The 21,014-nt window shown below is 38.3% G+C and overlaps 1 protein-coding gene across 1 annotated transcript in view; it reads right to left on the bottom strand.

Moving 5' to 3' along the window:
* LOC134578546 (receptor-type tyrosine-protein phosphatase beta-like) overlaps window positions 1-21,014 on the bottom strand; it is a 114,217-nt gene that overhangs the window by 49,240 nt on the left and 43,963 nt on the right. Inside the window, exons 19-27 of the mRNA XM_063437523.1 lie at window positions 20,400-20,666; window positions 19,820-20,089; window positions 16,302-16,556; window positions 15,278-15,544; window positions 14,693-14,962; window positions 11,583-11,843; window positions 11,150-11,416; window positions 3,069-3,338; window positions 600-899 (exon numbers count right to left, since the gene is read on the bottom strand). Of these exons, the coding sequence (XP_063293593.1) occupies window positions 600-899; window positions 3,069-3,338; window positions 11,150-11,416; window positions 11,583-11,843; window positions 14,693-14,962; window positions 15,278-15,544; window positions 16,302-16,556; window positions 19,820-20,089; window positions 20,400-20,666 (2,427 nt within the window). The remainder of the gene's footprint in view (window positions 1-599; window positions 900-3,068; window positions 3,339-11,149; window positions 11,417-11,582; window positions 11,844-14,692; window positions 14,963-15,277; window positions 15,545-16,301; window positions 16,557-19,819; window positions 20,090-20,399; window positions 20,667-21,014) is intronic.

The raw sequence follows: 21,014 nt of genomic DNA, 5'->3' as shown, positions 1-21,014 counted from the left end.
CTCTCCTCCAGCTCTGCTTCACTACCACCTATTTTGATTGCTTTTCCCTGTCCTATTGTGTTTTACACCCCACCTCCTATAGACTTTAAGCTTGTTTGAGCAGGGTCCTCTTCAGCCTATCATTTCTGTAAGTCTTCTTGTAATTGCCCTATTTACAGTTAAATCCCCCCTCTTATAATATTGTAAAGCGCTACAGAATCTGTTGGCGCTATATAAATGGCAATAATAATAATAATAATAATAATAATAATAATAATAATATTAAGCATTTTTTTGCAAAGAGAAAGCAGATACAATATTACAAAACATAAATGTATATCATGAAACTACTTCACTCTATATAAACAGATGTATTTAATCTGAATAATCCTTTAGAAAAGCGTTTATAATTCATATACAATACATCTTTATGTATTAATATATCAACACATGGTTATGCCTCTACTTATACTTTTTAAAAAAATCTTATAGTTTTGTAATATATCAAATTGTTTATACCAACGGTGGTCAAGAAGGTAAAATGTCAGACCTCATCAATTAGGAACTGATAGCTCAGTGGGAAGGTCTATACTATAAGCGCGTTAATTATTGTTACTTACGTCCTATGGAAGTTAAACAGTTGGCAATCATGACGTCATCACTTATTTGGCTGCACGACTGCATGGAAGTTGATATATTAGCAGTGTAATTAGTGTTATATTGCACGCCTGGCTGAATATAAGTCTGTATGTCATTCGTACAGGTCTGATTGATAACGGTGGTACTTAAGATGCTGTTATTTGTGTTGTATAGACTGAGAGTGAAGGTGGTATACACTCCGGCAGGACATGTCCATATGAATGACAGGGATTTCTCCAACTTTATGGAAGAACAACTGAAAGAAGACACAGTCCCTGGAACTGAAATGAAAAGATAGGATGTTTTTCTTTTGTAAAATCAATACATATTTTGTACCTAGTTACATGGAAGAAAATGAATATTAATCTATGCTTTATATTTCACATTTTGACGTTATTTTGATAGCAGAGCTATAACTGACCCCCGGCTTCCAGCATACAAGAGATTTGTGCTGCAGCTGAGAATTATTGTTCTGATGATACAGAGGGAGATGCTTCAAGCTGTCTATTGGCAAAGTGTAAAAGGGACATGTTTAAGTTTTATATGACCCTTCCCCAGGGCTGGACTGTCACACACTGAGATACCATGAAATGTTTCTTTTGTAAGAGCGGTGGGAGGTGCGAGAAGTGGTGGGAGCCAGGCGCTACTCGCAGAAGTCACAGATCTGAAGGCTGTCGGGATAATGATGTCAACCGAGCGGCCGAGGACAGGCATTACCAGCCTGTACTACCGCAGTTAGACAGTGTCTGGTAAGGGAGGAAAGAACATGTCTAATATGTAAATGAATGTATGGGCATGTATGTGAGTGTCAGTAATTGTATGGGTCAATGTGTGTATCAGTATGGATAAATGTGTGCCAGTGTGTGTTAATAAATGTATGTGAGCATGTGTGCTAGTGTTTTTAGGGTCACTGTGATCAATGTGTGTGCCAATATGGATCAATGTGTGCCAGAGTGTGTTAATAAGTGTATGTGAGTATGTGTGCCAGTGTTTTTAGAGTCACTGTGTGTTAATATGGATCAATGCGTGTGTCAATATGGATCAATATGTGCCAGTGTGTATTAATGAGTGTATGTGAGTGTGTGCCAGTGTGTGTATTATTCACTGTGTGTGTGTGTGTTTGTGTCAGTATGGATGAATGTATGTGTCAGTATTGATCAATGTGTGTCAGTGTGTTTTATGAGTTTATGTGAGTGTGTGCATGCCATTGTTTGTATGGAGCACTGTGTGTGTGTCAGTATACATCAATGTGTGCATGTGTCAGTGTAGATACATGTGTTGCAGTGTGTGTTAAAGAGTTTATGTGAGTGTGTGTGCCAGTGTTTATGTCAGTGTGTTTGCATGGGTCACAGTGTTTATGTATGTGTGCCAGTGTATGTCAGTTAGAATGTTTGCTTTTGTGATTGTGTTCCAATGTATGTGTGTCAGTGTTTGTATGAGATACAGCATAAGTGTGTTTCTGGGTGTATGTGAGTGTGTGTATGTGTGGTCATCAGAGATTATGTGCCAGTGCGTGTGACAGTGAGCATCCAGTAATCAAAAATATCCATAGATATGTGTGTCTGTATCTGTTTTTCTTCATTTTATTTATTTAATGTGGTTTTTTTTTTTTTTTTTTTTTTTTTTTTTTAGTTATATAGTAGTCTCCTGAAGAATTTCCTCGGGAGAATATGTTATAACTCAAAATCTCAAATATTTTTCATTTTTGTGGCTAGAGAAATTCTATCAAACATTTATGGTAAAATTAGTTTTAAATAGTAATCCTTTGGTGACATCTTGTGGCTAAATTACACTTGTAATTTGAATTGCCTCAAAATGGTCAACTTGTTTAACTTATTAAAGGGACACTATTGTCACCCAGACCACTTCTGGTCTGGGTGTAATGTCTCTGTCCTACGAAGTCCTGCAATGTAAATCCTTGCAGTTGTTGAGAAACTGTAATAAATATTTTGCAGGACTAAGACTGCCTCCAGTGGATGTCCATCAGACTGTCACAAGAGGCACTTTGTGGATGCTACTGGACTCTAGGTCCCCTAAATGACACTGGACATCCTCACGCTCTGCATGAGGACATCCAGCGTCAGTGAATTCCACACCTAGGAAAGAATGGAAGCAATAGTTTACTAGTGCATTAGCCCCCCTCCCCCATGGGTGACATCAGTGCTGGAATCGGGTAAGTGAGTAAAGGTTTTTTTTTTACTCTTTAGCTGCTGGTGGGGGGAGGGGAGGGCTCTCAGATCGTCCCCATTTTTAACAGTTTAAAATACCACATAAAAGGCAGAAAGGAAAAGAGGCATAGAGAGTCAGAGAGAATGGGAGGAAGGGAGGAAATATTTAAAATTTTTACCATATTTTCAATACAATTTTACCTGCTCTTACCAAGTCTTTTTTTACCTGCTATTATGACCATATCCACTATTCTCCCCTTAGAGAGGTCAGTCTGTACTCACCTGTGCAGGTTGTATATGAGACAGATTGACTTTCCGTGACATTATCAGCCGCTCTTGTAAATACAGTGAATGTATATGTTACTCCGGGTGTCAGATTAGTTACATTGAGTTGATTTGATGCCGTTGTTTGATTTATCACTACAGATGATGAAGTTGCTGTTACTATTCTGTATTTATATTCAGCCTTGTACTCGTCAGGTGGATCCCAAATCAGGGAAACAGAATATGATGTTTTGCCATTGTCTCTGAGGAGTTTCACTGCGTTCGGTTCTAGAGCGAGAAAATAAAATGCGATCACTTACAGGTTAAGGCTAAGTTTATGACAATTACAATTATTTATATAGTGCCAACATACATTGATCAGCCACACCATTAAAACCAGCAGCCTAATATAATGTAGGTCCCCCCTCGTGCTGCCAATACACCTCTGGGATGGACTCTATAAGACCTCTGAATGTGTGTTGTGGTATCATCTGGAATGAATGAAACTAGCATCAGATTCTTTAAGTTCTGCAAGTTGTGAGGTAGGGCCTCCATGTATCAGATTTGTTGCATCACATTCTGCAGAAGCTCAATCGGATTGAGACCTGGGGAATTTGGAGGTCATGTCCCTCAAACAATCCCTGAAGATTTTTTGAAGTCTGGCAGGGTGCATTATTCTGCTGAAATAGGCCAATGCCAACAGGGAACACCATTGCCATGAAGGGGTATATTATTATTATTATTATTATTATTATTATTGGTATTTATATAGCGCCAGCATATTCCGTAGCGCTTTACAATATTATCAGAAAGGGAGATTTAACAATAAATGAGACAACTACAAATACTTACAGGAACAATAGGTTGAAAAGGGCCCTGCTCAAATGAGCTTACAGTCTATATGTGGCCTGCAACAATCTCTAGGTAGGTGGAACGTGGCAAAGTAACATCCATATGAGTACCAGGACCCAAGGTTTTATTAATCCAAGAAAGGACCCCAGAACATTCCCCAGAGCATAATACTGCCTATGCTGACCTGCTTTCTTCCCATAGTACATCCTGCTGCCATCTCTTTCCCAGGTAAAAGATGCACACGCACCTGGCCATCCACCTGATCTAAAAGAAAGACAAGGCAACCTTCCTCCATTGCTCAATGGTCCAGTTCTAATGCTCACGTCCCCATTGAAGACATTTTCAGAGGTGGACAGGGGTTAGAACGGGCACTTTGACCAATCTGTGGCTACGCAGGCCCATATGCATCAAACTGTGATGCACTGTGTGTTTTGACAACTTTGTATCATGGCCAGCATTATGTTTTTCTGCAATTTGAGCTACAGTAGCTCTTCTGTGTGATCAGTGTGGACGGGCTAGCCTTCGCTCCCCACATACATCAATGAGCCTTGGGCGTCCAAGACACTGATGTGGGTAACTGGTTGTCCTTCCAGTTACTGGTTGTCCTTCCTCTTCTGTGTGATCAGTGTAGACGGGCTAGCCTTCGCTCCCCACATACATCAATGAGCCTTGGGCGTCCAAGACACTGATGTGGGCTAACTGGTTGTCCTTCCTTGCACTAGATGCTAACCAATGCATGTTGGGAACACCTCACTAAACTTGCTGTTTTTGAGATGCTCTGTCCCATTTGTCTAACCATCACTATTTGGCCCTTGCTTGTCCATTTTTCCTACTTCCAAAACAAGAAATTTAAGAACTGACTGTTCACTTGCTGCCTAATATACCCCACCACTTGACAGGTTACAGGTGCCATTGTAATAATATAATCAATGTTATTCACTTTACCTGTCAGTGGTTTAAATGTTGTGGCTAATTAGTGTATTCTGCAGCACTGTACAACAGTACCAACTTTAACTATAACAAAACACATTTGACATATGGGAACAGTAGGTGACAACGGCCCTGCCTAAACAAGTTTACGATTTATGACAAAAGGAATTTAAAAAAATACCCCAGAAAATTAAATAAAAATAATAATCCATAAATATGTCATAGAATACCCAGTAGACAGTTTTGTAAGGTTCCATGTCATGAAGTTCGGTAATAACTAGTCAGCATGACGTAAACAATTCTTGTAGACATTAAAAACCTCAGGTGACTCAAAGTCCTTCACTGCTATTTCAGTTTGCAAACAGTAATGATCACATTGTAATTATAGATCAGTTTGTCTCAACTAAAAAATACTGGGATTCTTAAACGATACCAATAATTTGTGGATCCCTGACACACTGCTGTCAGATACAATCTCCTTCAGACTCATACAAACCTACTTTGATTTACAGACCTCCTCTCTCACCGTGAGGTAGGGGTAATGGCTGATTTTTCAAGTTTCTTGACATCGTTCCCAGGGGTTACGATACATGGTGATTTAAACTATAATTATATTTTAGTTTGCGATCAGTATTCATCACAAACCGAAACACTGTTTATAACGCTAACTCTGGACAGATCTACTAAACAGCACGTCCACAGCCACATACACGTACAGCTCCACGTGTGCAGTTTAGTAGACATGCGTAAGGAGGCAAAAAAAAGGTCAGACAGACAGACATGTAGTGATATACTTACACATCTGCCTGTCTGTCCTTTCCTTGTCATACTGGTTGCTTTCATTCCCTGCAGCTCAGCTCAATGTCCAGTGATGTCAGTAACTGAGCTACGTACACATAAGACCAAATAGCATTATTTACTAAAGGGAAAATTCAGGGTGAATTCCAAATTCTAAGCCACAGACTGAAAGCATAGCCGAGTTAGAAGATGATTACAGTGTGGCGATTTTAAAATTGAAAATTCACTTTGAATTCTCACTTTAGCAAATAACTCTGTTAAGGCAGAATATATGCTAGATTTGGGAGGGGGGCTTGTAGTGCAGAATGCTGCAAAATATTTCTGTTTTTTGCAAAAACTATACAGATTTACTCATGTGAATAACACAGCATAGTGCTCGCTCTAAAAGTATGAACTGCATTAAAGTTGTTTTGGTGTTGTAAAACAACAAGACCAAACATGTATGTTTAGCTGTGTATGTACATGAGAAAATAGTTGAGTGAGTGGCTAAATATAGGCATATGAATGATTGATATGGTATGTGTGAGTATACCGGGGGGTACATCGCCTCAGCTGGGCCTAGCGCAGTGTAAAACATAAATACATCACTGTGTTAACCTACTTGTGTACGCTGATATGGTCACAGGAGAACTCTGATACTGACGAGCGCCAACTGTTACTACAGTGATTGTGTAATTAGTCCCAGATTTGAGGTTCTGAAGGGTGACATTTAATGTGTTTACTGACACAGTCCAAGAGGACGAAGAATTGCTGTAAGTTATAGTAAAGTTTTTTGATATATTGGCCATATTTACTGGTTCTCTCCAGGACAATGAAATGCTGTTTGTTCCGATGTTGGTAAAGTTTAAAAATGATGGAGTGGTCGGATCTAAAAAAAAAAAAAAAAAAAAAAATGTTGTTACAGTAATCAATATTTTAATAAATAACAGGGTCATTCACAAAAGTCCAAATGGCCACATTAAGAGTGGGGGGGGGAAACATTCAGTGCTGTATGGGGCTATTTAGACTGCAAAATCTGGACATTGTTCATGGAATTCATAAAAGCCCAGAATTTGCAAATCATATTCCGAACGGAACGCCGCCAGATGGATGAAGTCTGGACTAAAATAATTAAATCTGGGCACGGAGGCTTTAACTCAGTTTTTTTTACAAAATCCAAACTGTTTGCCTGATGGCGATTCTCTTGAGACTTGGCTGTCAGAGTGTTCTGATTAGTTGGCTTACTAGCCAACCAATCAGAGAGCTCTTGGTAATTTTGCAAAGCATGTAGAATTTTCCCATAATTTACAGTAGCTGTCATAGCGTGGAAAAAAAGCCTTCTTAAATGATATCACTGGTTTTACAACTCAGTCTGAGTCATGCCCTCCATGGGTAAAAATTGATTATTTTTTATTTCGGTGTGTTTTTTATTTTCCTACTGCTTTTTTTTGTTTTTTGATCTGGTCTTTTTTTAAAATTTTGTTAGTGGTGTCAGTTATTATGGATTTTTAATTTGCTTTTTTTTGGAGCTGAAGAACAAAATAATTAAAAGTAAGAAGACCTGTGATAAGTATATATTTTTTAAATAGATTTTAGATCTACTTATGTCCTTCTCACTATTATTAGGGTGAGAAGGGTTGGTAGCGAATTTATTTTAAGGGGTGGCTAGGTGTTTGATCATCCCTAGTCAACTGGGGGGAGGGATACTATTATTTCAGGGGTTAGACAATGGGTCTCCCCATTGGTATTAATATTAGGTATCATAAGGGGGCAGGGGAAGGGACAATAGGTCCCTCCTTTTAGGATTAATATTAGGTCGCCAATCCATCGACTATCAGTGGGAGCCGGGAGAGTAACAATAGCTCCCCCAATTATTATAAGTATGAGAATTCTCATCTGTCGACCATGGGTGAGGGCCAGGGAAGCATCCCCCCTTTATTATAAATATTAGGGCCCAGACCAATTGCCTACAGTTGGGACCGGGGAGGTACTAGGTCCTTTCCTGTTTATTTTTAAAGTAGCCCCTACCTGATGAACATGGGTGGGCATATGGGAAGAACTATGTCCCCCCCCCTTTTTTTTTTACAGGAATCATACTTATGGCGTGGGGCCTTTGCTAGTGACTAGGCAGCAATGGGTGCCCAGTCGTTAATTTGTAATGTTTAGGAGATATGCCCCGGCTGCTGGGTTGATGGTGGGGGGGGGGGGGGGCATTAGAAAGTTTGCAACATCCATTATAGCAATATGGTGGTCAGGATTTTTTATTTTGTATGTATATATTCATTTTTATTATTTCCATGAGGAATGGATGAGAAAATCACAGATTTTCTGAACACATCTGAACGAAAGTTACAGAATTGGTCGGACCAACTGAATCCTGGCCATAAATTTTGTTTTGTAAATGTGCGAATGGCCAGTGTGGTTGGAATTTGGTCTTTTTCACCTGATTTTGTCCATTCGGCAAGATCTGTTGTTTAGTGAATAACCCCATAAAATCTGTAAATAATCCAATAAAATCTGAATACAAGTGATAAATAACACTCATAGGATTTAGTTTGTATGATTTGCACATAAAGATATAGCTCTGTCCCAATGATCCCATCATACTCACATGTTGCCCCTATCACTGGAGCTCCTGACTGGTTACAGTTACTACTAATTGTCTGTATAGTGATGTAGTAGTTTCTGCCTGGCAGTAAGTCTGTGAAATTCACTTGTGTAGAATTAGTTGTGATTGCTCTATTGACTTCTCCACTCAGAGTCACTGTGTAATTATCCACTCTCCCTGCTGGTATTGTCCAGTTCACACTGAGTGAATTAGTGGTATTGTTATTAGTTACTGCGATATTTTGAGCCAAACCCGGAACTAAAAGAAAGCAGAATAGAAATCACACAAATCGAAAGGAAAAATAGGATAGAAAAGAAAGAGAGAGAAATTCTTAAACCATATTTTCAATACACTTGAAGTCTCTTTACCTGCTATAATGACCATGTCCACAATTCTCCCCCTAGAGAGGTCAGTCTGTACTCACCTGTGCAGGTTGTATATGAGACAGAATCACTTTCAGTGACATTATCAGCCGCTCTTGTAAATACAGTGAATGTATATGTTACTCCGGGTGTCAGATTAGTTACATTGAGTTGATTTGATGCCGTTGTTTGATTTATCACTACAGATGATACATTTGCTGTTAGTATTCTGTATTTATATTCAGCCTTGTACTCGTCAGGTGGATCCCAAATCAGGGAAACAGAATATGATGTTTTGCCATTGTCTCTTGGGAGTTTCACTGCGTTCGGTTCTAGAGCGAGAAAATAAAACGTGATTTTCTTTCAAGTTATAGCTAAGTTCATGACAATTACAATTATTTATATAGCGCCAACATATTCTGCAGCACTGTACAATAGATTAAAGAAGACCAACAATAAAAGCCCAGACACCCTTAATATTTTAGTGATGTGAAGTGGTCATGGTTGTAGGAGTGTGTATGTGCGGCATTTCTGCAGCATTGCACATACTGAGATCTCCGTACTTTTAGTGCTAGGGGCTAGTTACACCCGGGCTGCCTTATGTCAATACTGTGCATAAAATACGTCTGTCGACAGACAGCATTGCATGCTGGCAACTGGCGAATTGAGCTTATATCTTGCAGACAGGGCCTACAGTGGGACGTAACGGCAATTCAGCTATCGGTATTCATCTCAAAGTGAAACACTGTTTAAATACTCTAAACCTGCACAGATCTTTGGGGAATTCAAAGTAACTTTCAAATCTTAAACCAGAATAGCCAGCTGAACTGAATATTGAACGGTAAAATCCACTTTAATTAAAATTTAAAATGAAATTATTATTTTTAAATATTTTTTTTTTTTTATTAAAACAAAAAACCTTAACAAACTGCTAAAATCACAACGCGTTTCGCCCAAATGGCTTTGTCACTTAACCCCTTAACCCCTTAAGGACACATGACGTGTCTGACACGTCATGATTCCCTTTGATTCCAGAAGTTTGGTCCTTAAGGGGTTAAGGACACATGACATGTGTGACATGTCATGATTTCCTTTTATTCCAGAAATTTAGTCCTTAAGGGGTTAAAAAAGCCATCTCGGCGAAGCGTGTTGTGATTTTAACCGATTGTCAAGTATTTTCTGCATTTATCGTTTAATATTTGCTTGGTAATATTTTTTTTAATTTAACAAAAACAACAATGTAATTTTAAATTTTCATTAAAGTGAATTTTACCATTCAACGTATTTAATTTTATCTGGTCCAGCTTTTTATTTAATTTTATCCTTGATTATTTTATAATTTCTGAAAAATACCTGCTGACAGTGCTGCATTTTTATCAACTTACATATTCCAGGTGGGGATTGTACCACCCACGCTGATTCCAACAAGCATGTATATGCTCCTTTAAATGTGAGTACAATTTATTTTACTTACATATTTAGTTTTCCAATACAGAGAACACTATTTTCCTTATGTCTATCTTTTACTATGTACCCATTGGAAAATACGGAGAAACATCCTTTACAAGTTATTTCCATTAGCAGGTATTATACCACTTTAAGATCTTACTAAGAGCTGAATTGGAAGCTCTTTGTTTGTGAGTGCATTGTATTCTCTTTTTATATACACACTGGGTGTGTTCTATTGAGTTGCACTATTGGATCCCCTTTTTATGTATTCCATGTGAGATGCGTATGCTGTAAAGATAATGTAAGACATACCAGTGTCACTACAAAGACCTTGTTGTGATTCTTCACCTAATATCCTGTGACAAGGATTATATTGTCAGAAACAGATACAATCGAGCCAACAGACGGCTCCTTGTTTGACTTTCTTATTTTTTTTCGAAGGGCATTCTTTGTAATTATAGATTCCAGTTACTACAACTTGCATACAACTGTATTCCTTAGCAATACCAGTACTGTGTAGTTATTTGGCGCAACCTGTTTTCTAACAATGCAGAATGATACAAAATATTTCTTTTTTTCTGCACAAACTGTACAGATTTGAGCATGCAAAAAAATACACAATACTATTAATGCCAAAAGATATGAGATGCATTTAAGTTGTTTTGATGCCCAGAATGTTCCTTGAAGCTGAGGTTCAGAACTGTATGCTAAAGGGGGAAGAGAAGGGTTGTGCCTTTATAGCTGTGGTCAAGCTTTAAAATTCCTGGGAATGCTGACTCTAGACATGAGCAGTAATAGGTGACACTCATGAATGGAAAATGTAGGATGAGTCTTCTGTGAAGCTGTGCAATTGTTCTCATATGGCGGCTGTGTTGTGCGTCTGACTTTTTGTGTGTGTGCATGTCTGTGTGTGCTTGTCTATTTCAGCATGTTTTATAAAACAGCAAGACCAAACTTGTATGTTTATCTGTGTATCTTGTTTATTTTTGAATGACAAAACTGTTGCGTGAGTGGCTAAGTGGCTATGATTGATATGTTATGTGTGAGTATACTGGTGGGTGCATTGGCTCAGCTGGACCTAGCGCAGTGTAAAACATAAATACATCACTGTGTAAACCTACTTGTGTACGCTGATATGGTCACTGGAGAACTCTGATACTGCCGAGCACCAACTGTTACTACATTGATTGTGTAATTGGTCCCAGAAGTGAGGTTCTGAAGGGTGACATTTAATAAGTTTGTCGAGACAGTCCAAAAGGATGAAGAATTGCTGTAAATTATAGAAAAGGTTTTTGATATATTGGCCATATTTACTGGTTCTCCCCAGGACAATGAAATGTTGTTTGTTCCGATGCTGGTAAATATTACAGAGGATGGTGGTGTGGGATCTATAAAAGAAGAAGAAAGAAAATTTATACCCAATATCTGAAAATAATCCAATAATATCAGAAAACAGATGATAGAATATCTTAATTTGTGTAACTAAATTTGATTTAATTTGTATAATTTGCACATAAAGATATAGCTCTGTCCCAATGATCCCATCATACTCACATGTTGCCTCTATCACTGGAGCTGCTGACTGGCTGCAGTTACTACTAATTGTCTGTATAGTGATGGAGTAGTTTCTGCCTGGCAGTAAGTCTGTGAAATTCACTTGTGTAGAATTAGTTGTGTTTGTTCTATCGACGTCTCCACTCAGAGTCACTGTGTAATTATCCACATTTCCTCCTGGGTTTATCCAGTTCACACTGAGGGTATTCGTTGTACTGTTATTACTCAAAGTGATATTCTGAGATCCAATTAATCCAGGCACTGAAAGAAAACAGAAAGAAACCAAAACATTGATTTTAGTAATATAAAGAGACTTACGTATTTTAAATTCAATTAAAAGCAGTACACTATGTTAGTTTAAAATTAAAGGAACACAGGGGGGCAGAGCCTGACTTACAAGTTGAGCAGACTCATGCTGAAGGGGCTCCCAAAAAAATCGGCGGATTTCTCGGGTATTTTAAGAGGTACTAAGCCAATAAATACACCATAGGGCACTACCTGAGATAGGGGAGCCCAAGTGAACTTAACGACATGTTGCTCAAGCATTTATGCAAACCGGAGCCTGAGGTGGCTTGCCGCGGCCTGCGGGTGGTGGAGCAGGGAGAGGCGGCCGCTCTCCTTATTCTAACATTGGCAATGCGGACCCACTGTACTTCTTCCCGGTGGGGTTGATCCAGGTTGCCTCCTAAAAGGCAAACCTTTGGGAAACAGCACACATGAAGCATATCGGGGAACAGCACACATGAAGCAAGCAAGAATACAGATTGCCAATCCAATGACACACAACATGGCTGATGCCATGTGTTCCTGCGACTGCTGCAGTGAGATGTCTGATTTGGAGTCCAGCATATTCGCTGAATTTTGGAGAAAACTGGCACTCAGAAGAAGCACTTCTAAGCAAAAAGCGACTACTCACCTATGGTATCGTCCCAACGCTCTCATCCTAGTCACCCAGTATTAAAGATGCAAAGAGCTCAAAAATAGCAGAGGAGCAGGCGGCGTCTCCTGCCTGAACATAAAGCAACACATCCGAGTCGCCAACACAAGAGATTAAACACTCATTTTGAATCCTGTTGCCTACATTGGCCCAAAGCATGGTCCCCAAGAGGTCTGTACCCAATATTTTGCTGGGCCCTGGAACCATTGAGAATCCTGCAGAACACACTAGAGGCAATATTGGCACTGCAATGTAAACATTGTAATTTCTCTAATACTGCAATGTTTTACATTGCAGGGCTAAGGGGGGCAGAGACACTGAAACCAGACCACTTCAATGAGAATAAATTGTCTGGGTGCCAATAGTGTCCCTTTAATTTAAAGACCATGAATAAATTATAAACCTTCAGCAATTTAATATGCATTTCTCTTCTTTTCATGTTTTTATTGAGTCATCCAAACAGACGACACAAAAATACAAAAACACAGAAATCCGAAAACACAGAAGATAAAACTATTTTTTTTTAAAAAATAGAAAACTCAAGGGGACGGAAGGTGGTGAGGAAAAACCATACCCAACTCCCGTGCCTCAAGAGAAAAGAGGTCACCTAGACTGGGCAGTAGGGTGTAACCCAAGAGTTTAAATAGAATGAAAAAAAAAACCCAAAAGGATATCTTACAAGAAGACAGCCAATGAGGTGAGAACCCAGTCCAATCTTAACAATAATATAGTAGCAAAAAAAAAAAACTTTATTAAAGTCTATTAAAATACTGGGGCAGAACAGTGATAGACAGAGTCACAAAAGGAGAGAGATATGTAGCATGGAGAGACAGCTCCCAATAAGCCCAGTAACGAAAAACCCTCACAGAAAAAAGAGAGGGGGGCAGTGTGCTAAACCGTGCACAACTCAGGGTACAAAAGCAGTAGGAGAAAAAAAGGAAAAGGGGAGAAACACACTCCTAATAAGTACCTTACTCACTGTGCTAACCCTCTATCTCCTATGTAACACCTTCGTGGGTGTTCTAATCTAGACTCTGTCTAAACATCTGAAGCCCCTGGTACAAAGAGCTAAAAGAACATAAGTGCAAAGTGCAAAGTGCTCAAAAAAGTGCTTAAACGAAGCTAAAGCCGACGCGCGTTTCGGCTTGACCGCACGCCGCCCTCAGGGGTATCGAAAAAGAGGCTGTCCCTGCGGTTTATTTTTATATCCACAGCTAATTACACCCACCTGTGTACCTGCCAATCCGTGTGTTCAGACCGTTGCGGTCGTCTCGCGAATGGGGTTGTGGGGGCGTGGTATGACGCACCATAGTACCAACCCACACTGCCACGTAATGATCGGCCGGAGAAAAACGAACACACACAGATCGAGTATGAGGGGATTAACCCTTAGAGTGCCCAAATGACTATATGAATAACCATTACTTGATTTACTGTGGCATAAAGCACATATAAAGAGAGAAAATAAACTCATATAAATTGTAACCAATAAGCAAAAAGCAGGCCCGGGCTTGATTTTTCATTCACATTTGCAGTTGGATACTACCCTATTTACCAGTTTTCTGGAGCTATTGGTAAGCTGTCCATTTGACAAATAAATAATAGTTTCCTTCTATTGACCAGCACTTAGCACATATAGTCTGTTTTCATGAGTGAACATTCACAAGTGGCGATTAGAAAATCACTGTTGTGCAGTTTACCCACCAGGCTTGCTGTGACGAGCAACTTTTAAGGCCTGGCTAGTGAAGGGGAACTTAAAATTCGTATTTCAATAATATCTACGTACAAGTATTTGCAAAAGACATGAGTTGACAAGATGCTCTTTGCCATTTAATTAGTTTCAGCACTCAATGCACCTCTCTAAACCTGTCTCTCCTTTAAAAAAAAAAAAAAAAAGTCTTAATTTTACTTTTGAAAATGCAGCTAATAAATATCTATTTAGTGATTAGTCCATAAATAAAAAATAAACAATCCATTTAAAACAAAAATAAAACTCTCTTTTAGTATTTGATTGCAGTGTTGGCATCACTGGCGAAGGTAAAGGAAGTTTTATTTCAATAATGCAAGAATGTGCATACAGACGGAGAATCGCTATAATCTCAAAGATGTCACTGCGGTTCTTAAAAATAATGTATCTCTAAGGCAATTTATTTTAAAAGTAATTTACACTCACCTGTGCAGGTTGTATATGAGACAGATTGACTCTCCGTGACATTATCAGCCGCTCGTGTAAATACCGTGAATGTATATGTTACTCCTGGTGTCAGATTAGTTACATTGAGTTGATTTGATGCCGTTGTTTGATTTATCACTACAGATGGAGTGTTTTCTATTTGTACTCTGTAGGTGTAATCACTTCTATACTCATCAGGTTGACCCCAAAGCAGGAAAACATAATTTGAACTCACATTAGATGCTCCGAGCTGTTTCACTGACATTGGTCCTAGAGACAAAAAAAAAATCAGTTTCTTTCCATAAATAGTAATTATTTGTCAAGAAAATGTTATTGCCTGGAAATAAGAAACAATATGAAGAAAAAAAAAGATATACGGTATATGATTTCAGAAATTCACTGACAGAAACAGCTTCATGAATTACAGATACTATACCCAAGAACATATAGAACATGTTTAATCAGTGTAAATCACAAACCCACTATATTTTGTCAGACAGCACTATGAGTGGAACCAGCTCAGAACACAGAATGTAACATAATAAAACGTTCTATTGCAGAACATACAGAAAGCTGTAAACCTACTCGTGTAGATGGAACTGGTCACAGGAGAACTCTGATACTGCCGAGCACCAACTGTTACTACAGTAATTGTGTAATTAGTCCCAGATGTGAGGTTCTGAAGGGTGGCATTTAATGTGTTTTCTGACACAGTCCAAGAGGATGTAGAATTGCTGTAAGTTATATTGAAATACTTTGTCACATTGGTCATATTTACTGGTTCTCCCCAGGACAACGAAACTGTGTTTGTTGTGATATTTGTAAAGTTTAAGGAACCTGGAGGGGTCGGATCTATGAAAAAAAAAAAAAAAACATTACCTTGGAAATAATCCAATAATATCTGAATGCGAGTTATACTAAAAACGTTACTAAGACTCAGTTTGTAGGATTTCCACATAAAGATATAGCTCTGTCCCAATGATATCTACACAGAACACAAACTATACCGACAGGACACACATATCACAGAAAAAACACAGAATAATAATAAATAAATATATACTAATTGTATATTAAGGTGATACTGCTATTAGAAACTACACCTAAGTAAAGGGTGACTAACTGAACATAATCAAAACAAGAATAATTAGGTGCAGTAGCACAAGAAAGTGTCAAGTGTCATAAATAAAGATACATTTACATACATTATAGATACATTAATGCATAAAAATGGAAAAATTATTATTACTCACCTCGCTATACAGTAGGTGTTCCGTGACTTTAATCAACTCAGTTATATCCTGCACATCTAACTGGGATTAATAATCTTATTGGAATTTTTTTACTTTACAACATTCCTGTGCTTATCCTTAGGATCCATATTATTGAGCTGGACTCTTTTGGGTGCTTATTAAATATTAAGTGGATTTACTTGCTTGAACTTTTTATATTGTTGATTTTTATTTGTGAGTGTTTGAGTTGTTATGTAAAGTAGTTTGTATCTATAATAAATGTATCTAAATGGATTAATGACACTTGACACTTTCTTGTACTACTCAACCTAATTATTCTTGTTTTTATTTTGTCCCATTGATCCCATCATACTCACATGTTGCCTCTATCACTGGAGCTGCTGACTGGCTGCAGTTACTACTAGCGGTCTGTATAGTGATGGAGTAGTTTCTGCCTGGCAGTAAGTCTGTGAAATTCACTTGTGTAGAATTAGTTGTGTTTGTTCTATTGAGGTCTCCACTCAGAGTCACTGTGTAATTATCCACTTTCCCTGCTGGTATTGTCCAGTTCACACTGAGTGAATTAGTGGTATTGTTATTAGTTACTGCGATATTCTGAGCCAAACCCGGAACTGAAAGAAAACACAATACAATTAGAAAAATAATTTCTATTAAATACATGCATATCTGTTAAAATAAAATACATCACACCGACCAATAGATTAAAAAAACTGTTTTGTTCTCTACACACCATATTTTAATGAAATGAAACCAGAATTGTAGAATAAAGTAGCCAAGTTATGTCTATTGCTGAGTTAGTGAATTATAAATGTTTTACCTAAGTGTTGGAATTCTAATTTCAATTCACTACAGTTTTTTTTTTTTTATATATAAATTAACCCCTATGATTTCATATAACATGCTGATGAATTTATTTTCATATTGTTATGTCATAACAGACGGTTATTATTTGAAAGTCGCACAAATGTATGTTGTAGAAACTCTTCCTCTTACTACGATGGTGCTCCTAATATTTACACATTTGCTTAAATACTGATAACCAGCTAATTATAAAAACAGTGATAATAAACTGATACATGAGATCAGGGCTGCCATCAGGGGGTGACAACCATAACGGTTGTCACGGGCCCGGTGGAACTGGGGGGCCCGGCCGATCGGGCCCCACGTAGAGCAGCGAAACTGCTGCAGGTGCATCTGCACCGGGGCCCATCAGGTGGCCCAATATCTTTAGGGGCCCGGTCAGCGGCCCCTTTAAAAAAAATTGCGGCTGCACCGCAATTGCTGCTGGGAGGAAGTGACGGCCGGTCACTTCCTCCCAGCTTACTCCGCGCGGAGGGGAGAGCAGTGGGAGAGCGGAAGGAGAGCGGAGGACAAGAGGGGACACCAGAGGCATCCGCTCCCATCATCCCCAGCCACCTGCAACTTAAAGGTAAGAGGAGGGTGGCTGATAAATGAGGTGTGTGTGTGTATGTATGTCAGTATGCATGTATGTCTGTGTGTGTGTATGTCAGTATGTATATATGTCTGTATGTATGTCTGTTTGTCAGTATGTATGTCTGTGTATGTGTCTGCAAGTATGTATGTCTGTGTGTGTGTATCTCAGTATGAATGTATGTCTGTTTGTCAGTATGTATGTATGTATGTATGTATGTATGTATGTGTGTGTGTGTGTGTCAGTATGTATGTGTGTATGGATGTCAGTATGCATGTATGTCTGTGTGTGTGTGTATGTCAGTATGTATATATGTCTGTATGTATGTCTGTTTGTCAGTATGTATGTATGTTCATGTATCTGCAAGCATGTAGGTCTGTGTGTGTGTGTATGTCAGTATGCATGTCTGTCTGTTTGTCAGTATGTATTGTGACAAAAGTACTCCTTTCCCTTGGTACCTTGTCCTGGGATTGGGGTGTTACACACAGTCTTTTCAGGCTTTAGAGACACTTCACACGCTGGATGAGGTAAAAGGACTTGCTCTTTTATTGTGGCTCCAAAATAAATGCACAGTAAGGTATAAAGGTAACAAAAATATTCAAAACAAAAGCCTTGCTCTTCTGAGCACTAACTAAACAAAATAATCAGCTAACTGGGTTGGATGGCTTGTCCATTTCCCAACATAAACAACCTTACTGTTTCAGGTTTTCAGCTCTCTGTTTCCACTCACAGAAACCAAACACAATCTCCCTCCTTCCTTGGCAGGGGAGTACTTAATAGCACCGGTAATTGACAATCCTTTTCAGGTGAGTTAAATTAGGATTCAAACTCTGGAACTGGACTTCTCACGTGTAGGTTACAAGCAACTTCCAAAATGTGGAGTGGAGCACTGGCCCACCCTACTCTCCAAGTACTCCACCCCAGGGCCCAAATATACACATATTTAAAGTGCAACATTCATTATAACATAACACATTTCCCTGGGGCTAATTACACAAAGTAGGATCCTTGCAAAATCTGGGGAGGTATATAGATTCCCTCCAGCACAATTCCTTGCTTTCGGTCACAGTATGTATGTCTATGTCTGTATGTGTGTATGTATGTCAGTATGCATGTATGTATGTCTGTGTGTGTGTGTATGTCAGCATGCATATATGTCTGTGTGTGTGTGTGTGTGTGTATGTCAGTATGCATGTATGTCTGTATGTATGTATGTCAGTATGCATGTATGTCTGTCTGTGTGTGGCAGTATGTATATTTGTATGTATGTCTGTTTGTCAGTATGTATGTCTGTGTATGTGTCTGCAAGTATGTATGTCTGTGTGTGTGTATGTCAGTATGCATGTATGTCTGTGTGTATGTATGTCAGTATGCATGTATGTCTGTGTGTGTATGTCAGTATGCATGTATGTCTGTTTCTCAGTATGTATGTATGTCTGTATGTATGTGTATCAGTATGTATGTGTGTTTACTTGCCAAGTTTCTGGCCCTACGTTCAGGTGTGCTGCCTATTTTATTTTATTGTTCAGTTGTTCAGCGCTGCTTCGTTCTCATGACCAATAAAAAACTTTATTGACACTTATTAAATCGGTATAAAAACAGCATCACAAAGGGCAACCAACAGAGAATCGTATGCGTTTCAGACCAGGTGGTCTTTACATTTTGTTGATGACTATGAGTATAGACCACCTAGTTCAAGATGCTGTTTTATGCCTGTCCAGTGCCAAAAAAGATTTTTGAAAGAACACTGGCATGGTGTGCTTTTATGCTGAGGCCCTGGCTTGATTTTTCATTCACATTTGCAGTTGGATACTTCCCTATTTACCAGTTTCCTGGAGCTATTGGTAAGCTGTCCATTTGACAAATAAATAATAGTTTCCTTCTATTGCCCAGCACTTAGCACATATAGTCTGTTTTCATGAGTGAACATTCACAAGTGGCGATTAGAAAATCACTGTTGTGCAGTTTACCCACCAGGCTTGCTGTGACGAGCAACTTTTAAGGCCTGGCTAGTGAAGGGGAACTTAAAATTCATATTTCAATAATATCTACGTACAATTATTTGCAAAAGACATGAGTTGACAAGATGCTCTTTGCCATTTCATTAGTTTCAGCACTCAATGCACCTCTCTAAACATGTCTCTCCTTTAAAAAAAAAAAAAAAAGTCTTAATTTTACTTTTGAAAATGCAGCTAATAAATATCTATTTAGTGATTAGTCCATAAATAAAAAATAAACAATCCATTTAAAACAAAAATAAAACTCTCTTTTAGTATTTGATTGCAGTGTTGGCATCACTGGTGAAGGTAAAGGAAGTTTTATTTCAATAATGCAAGAATGTGCATACAGACGGAGAATCGCTATAATCTCAAAGATGTCACTGCGGTTCTTAAAAATAATGTATCTCTAAGGCAATTTATTTTAAAAGTAATTTACACTCACCTGTGCAGGTTGTATATGAGACAGATTGACTCTCTGTGACATTATCAGCCGCTCGTGTAAATACCGTGAATGTATATGTTACTCCTGGTGTCAGATTAGTTACATTGAGTTGATTTGATGCCGTTGTTTGAATTATCACTACAGATGGAGTGTTTTCTATTTGTACTCTGTAGGTGTAATCACTTCTATACTCATCAGGTTGACCCCAAAGCAGGAAAACATAATTCGAACTCACATTAGATGCTCCGAGCTGTTTCACTGACATTGGTCCTAGAGACAAAAAAAAAATCAGTTTCTTTCCATAAATAGTAATTATTTGTCAAGAAAATGTTATTGCCTGGAAATAAGAAACAATATGAAGAAAAAAAAAGATATATATGATTTCAGAAATTCACTGACAGAAACAGCTTCATGAATTACAGATACTATACCCAAGAACATATAGAACATGTTTAATCAGTGTAAATCACAAACCCACTATATTTTGTCAGACAGCACTATGAGTGGAACCAGCTCAGAACACAGAATGTAACATAATAAAACGTTCTATTGCAGAACATACAGAAAGCTGTAAACCTACTCGTGTAGATGGAACTGGTCACAGGAGAACTCTGATACTGCCGAGCACCAACTGTTACTACAGTAATTGTGTAATTTGTCCCAGATGTGAGGTTCTGAAGGGTGGCATTTAATGTGTTTTCTGACACAGTCCAAGAGGATGTAGAATTGCTGTAAGTTATATTGAAAGTCTTTGTCACATTGGTCATATTTACTGGTTCTCCCCAGGACAACGAAACTGTGTTTGTTGTGATATTTGTAAAGTTTAAGGAACCTGGAGGGGTCGGATCTATGAAAAAAAAAAAAAAAAACATTACCTTGGAAATAATCCAATAATATCTGAATGCGAGTTATACTAAAAACGTTACTAAGACTCAGTTTGTAGGATTTCCACATAAAGATATAGCTCTGTCCCAATGATATCTACACAGAACACAAACTATACCGACAGGACACACATATCACAGAAAAAACACAGAATAATAATAAATAAATATATACTAATTGTATATTAAGGTGATACTGCTATTAGAAACTACACCTAAGTAAAGGGTGACTAACTGAACATAATCAAAACAAGAATAATTAGGTGCAGTAGCACAAGAAAGTGTCAAGTGTCATAAATAAAGATACATTT

The sequence above is a fragment of the Pelobates fuscus genome, chromosome 12 (assembly GCF_036172605.1).
Source record: "Pelobates fuscus isolate aPelFus1 chromosome 12, aPelFus1.pri, whole genome shotgun sequence".
Lineage (NCBI taxonomy): Eukaryota > Metazoa > Chordata > Amphibia > Anura > Pelobatidae > Pelobates > Pelobates fuscus.
Note: the sequence above shows the minus strand (reverse complement) of the source record. Positions and strands in the feature narration are given on the sequence as shown.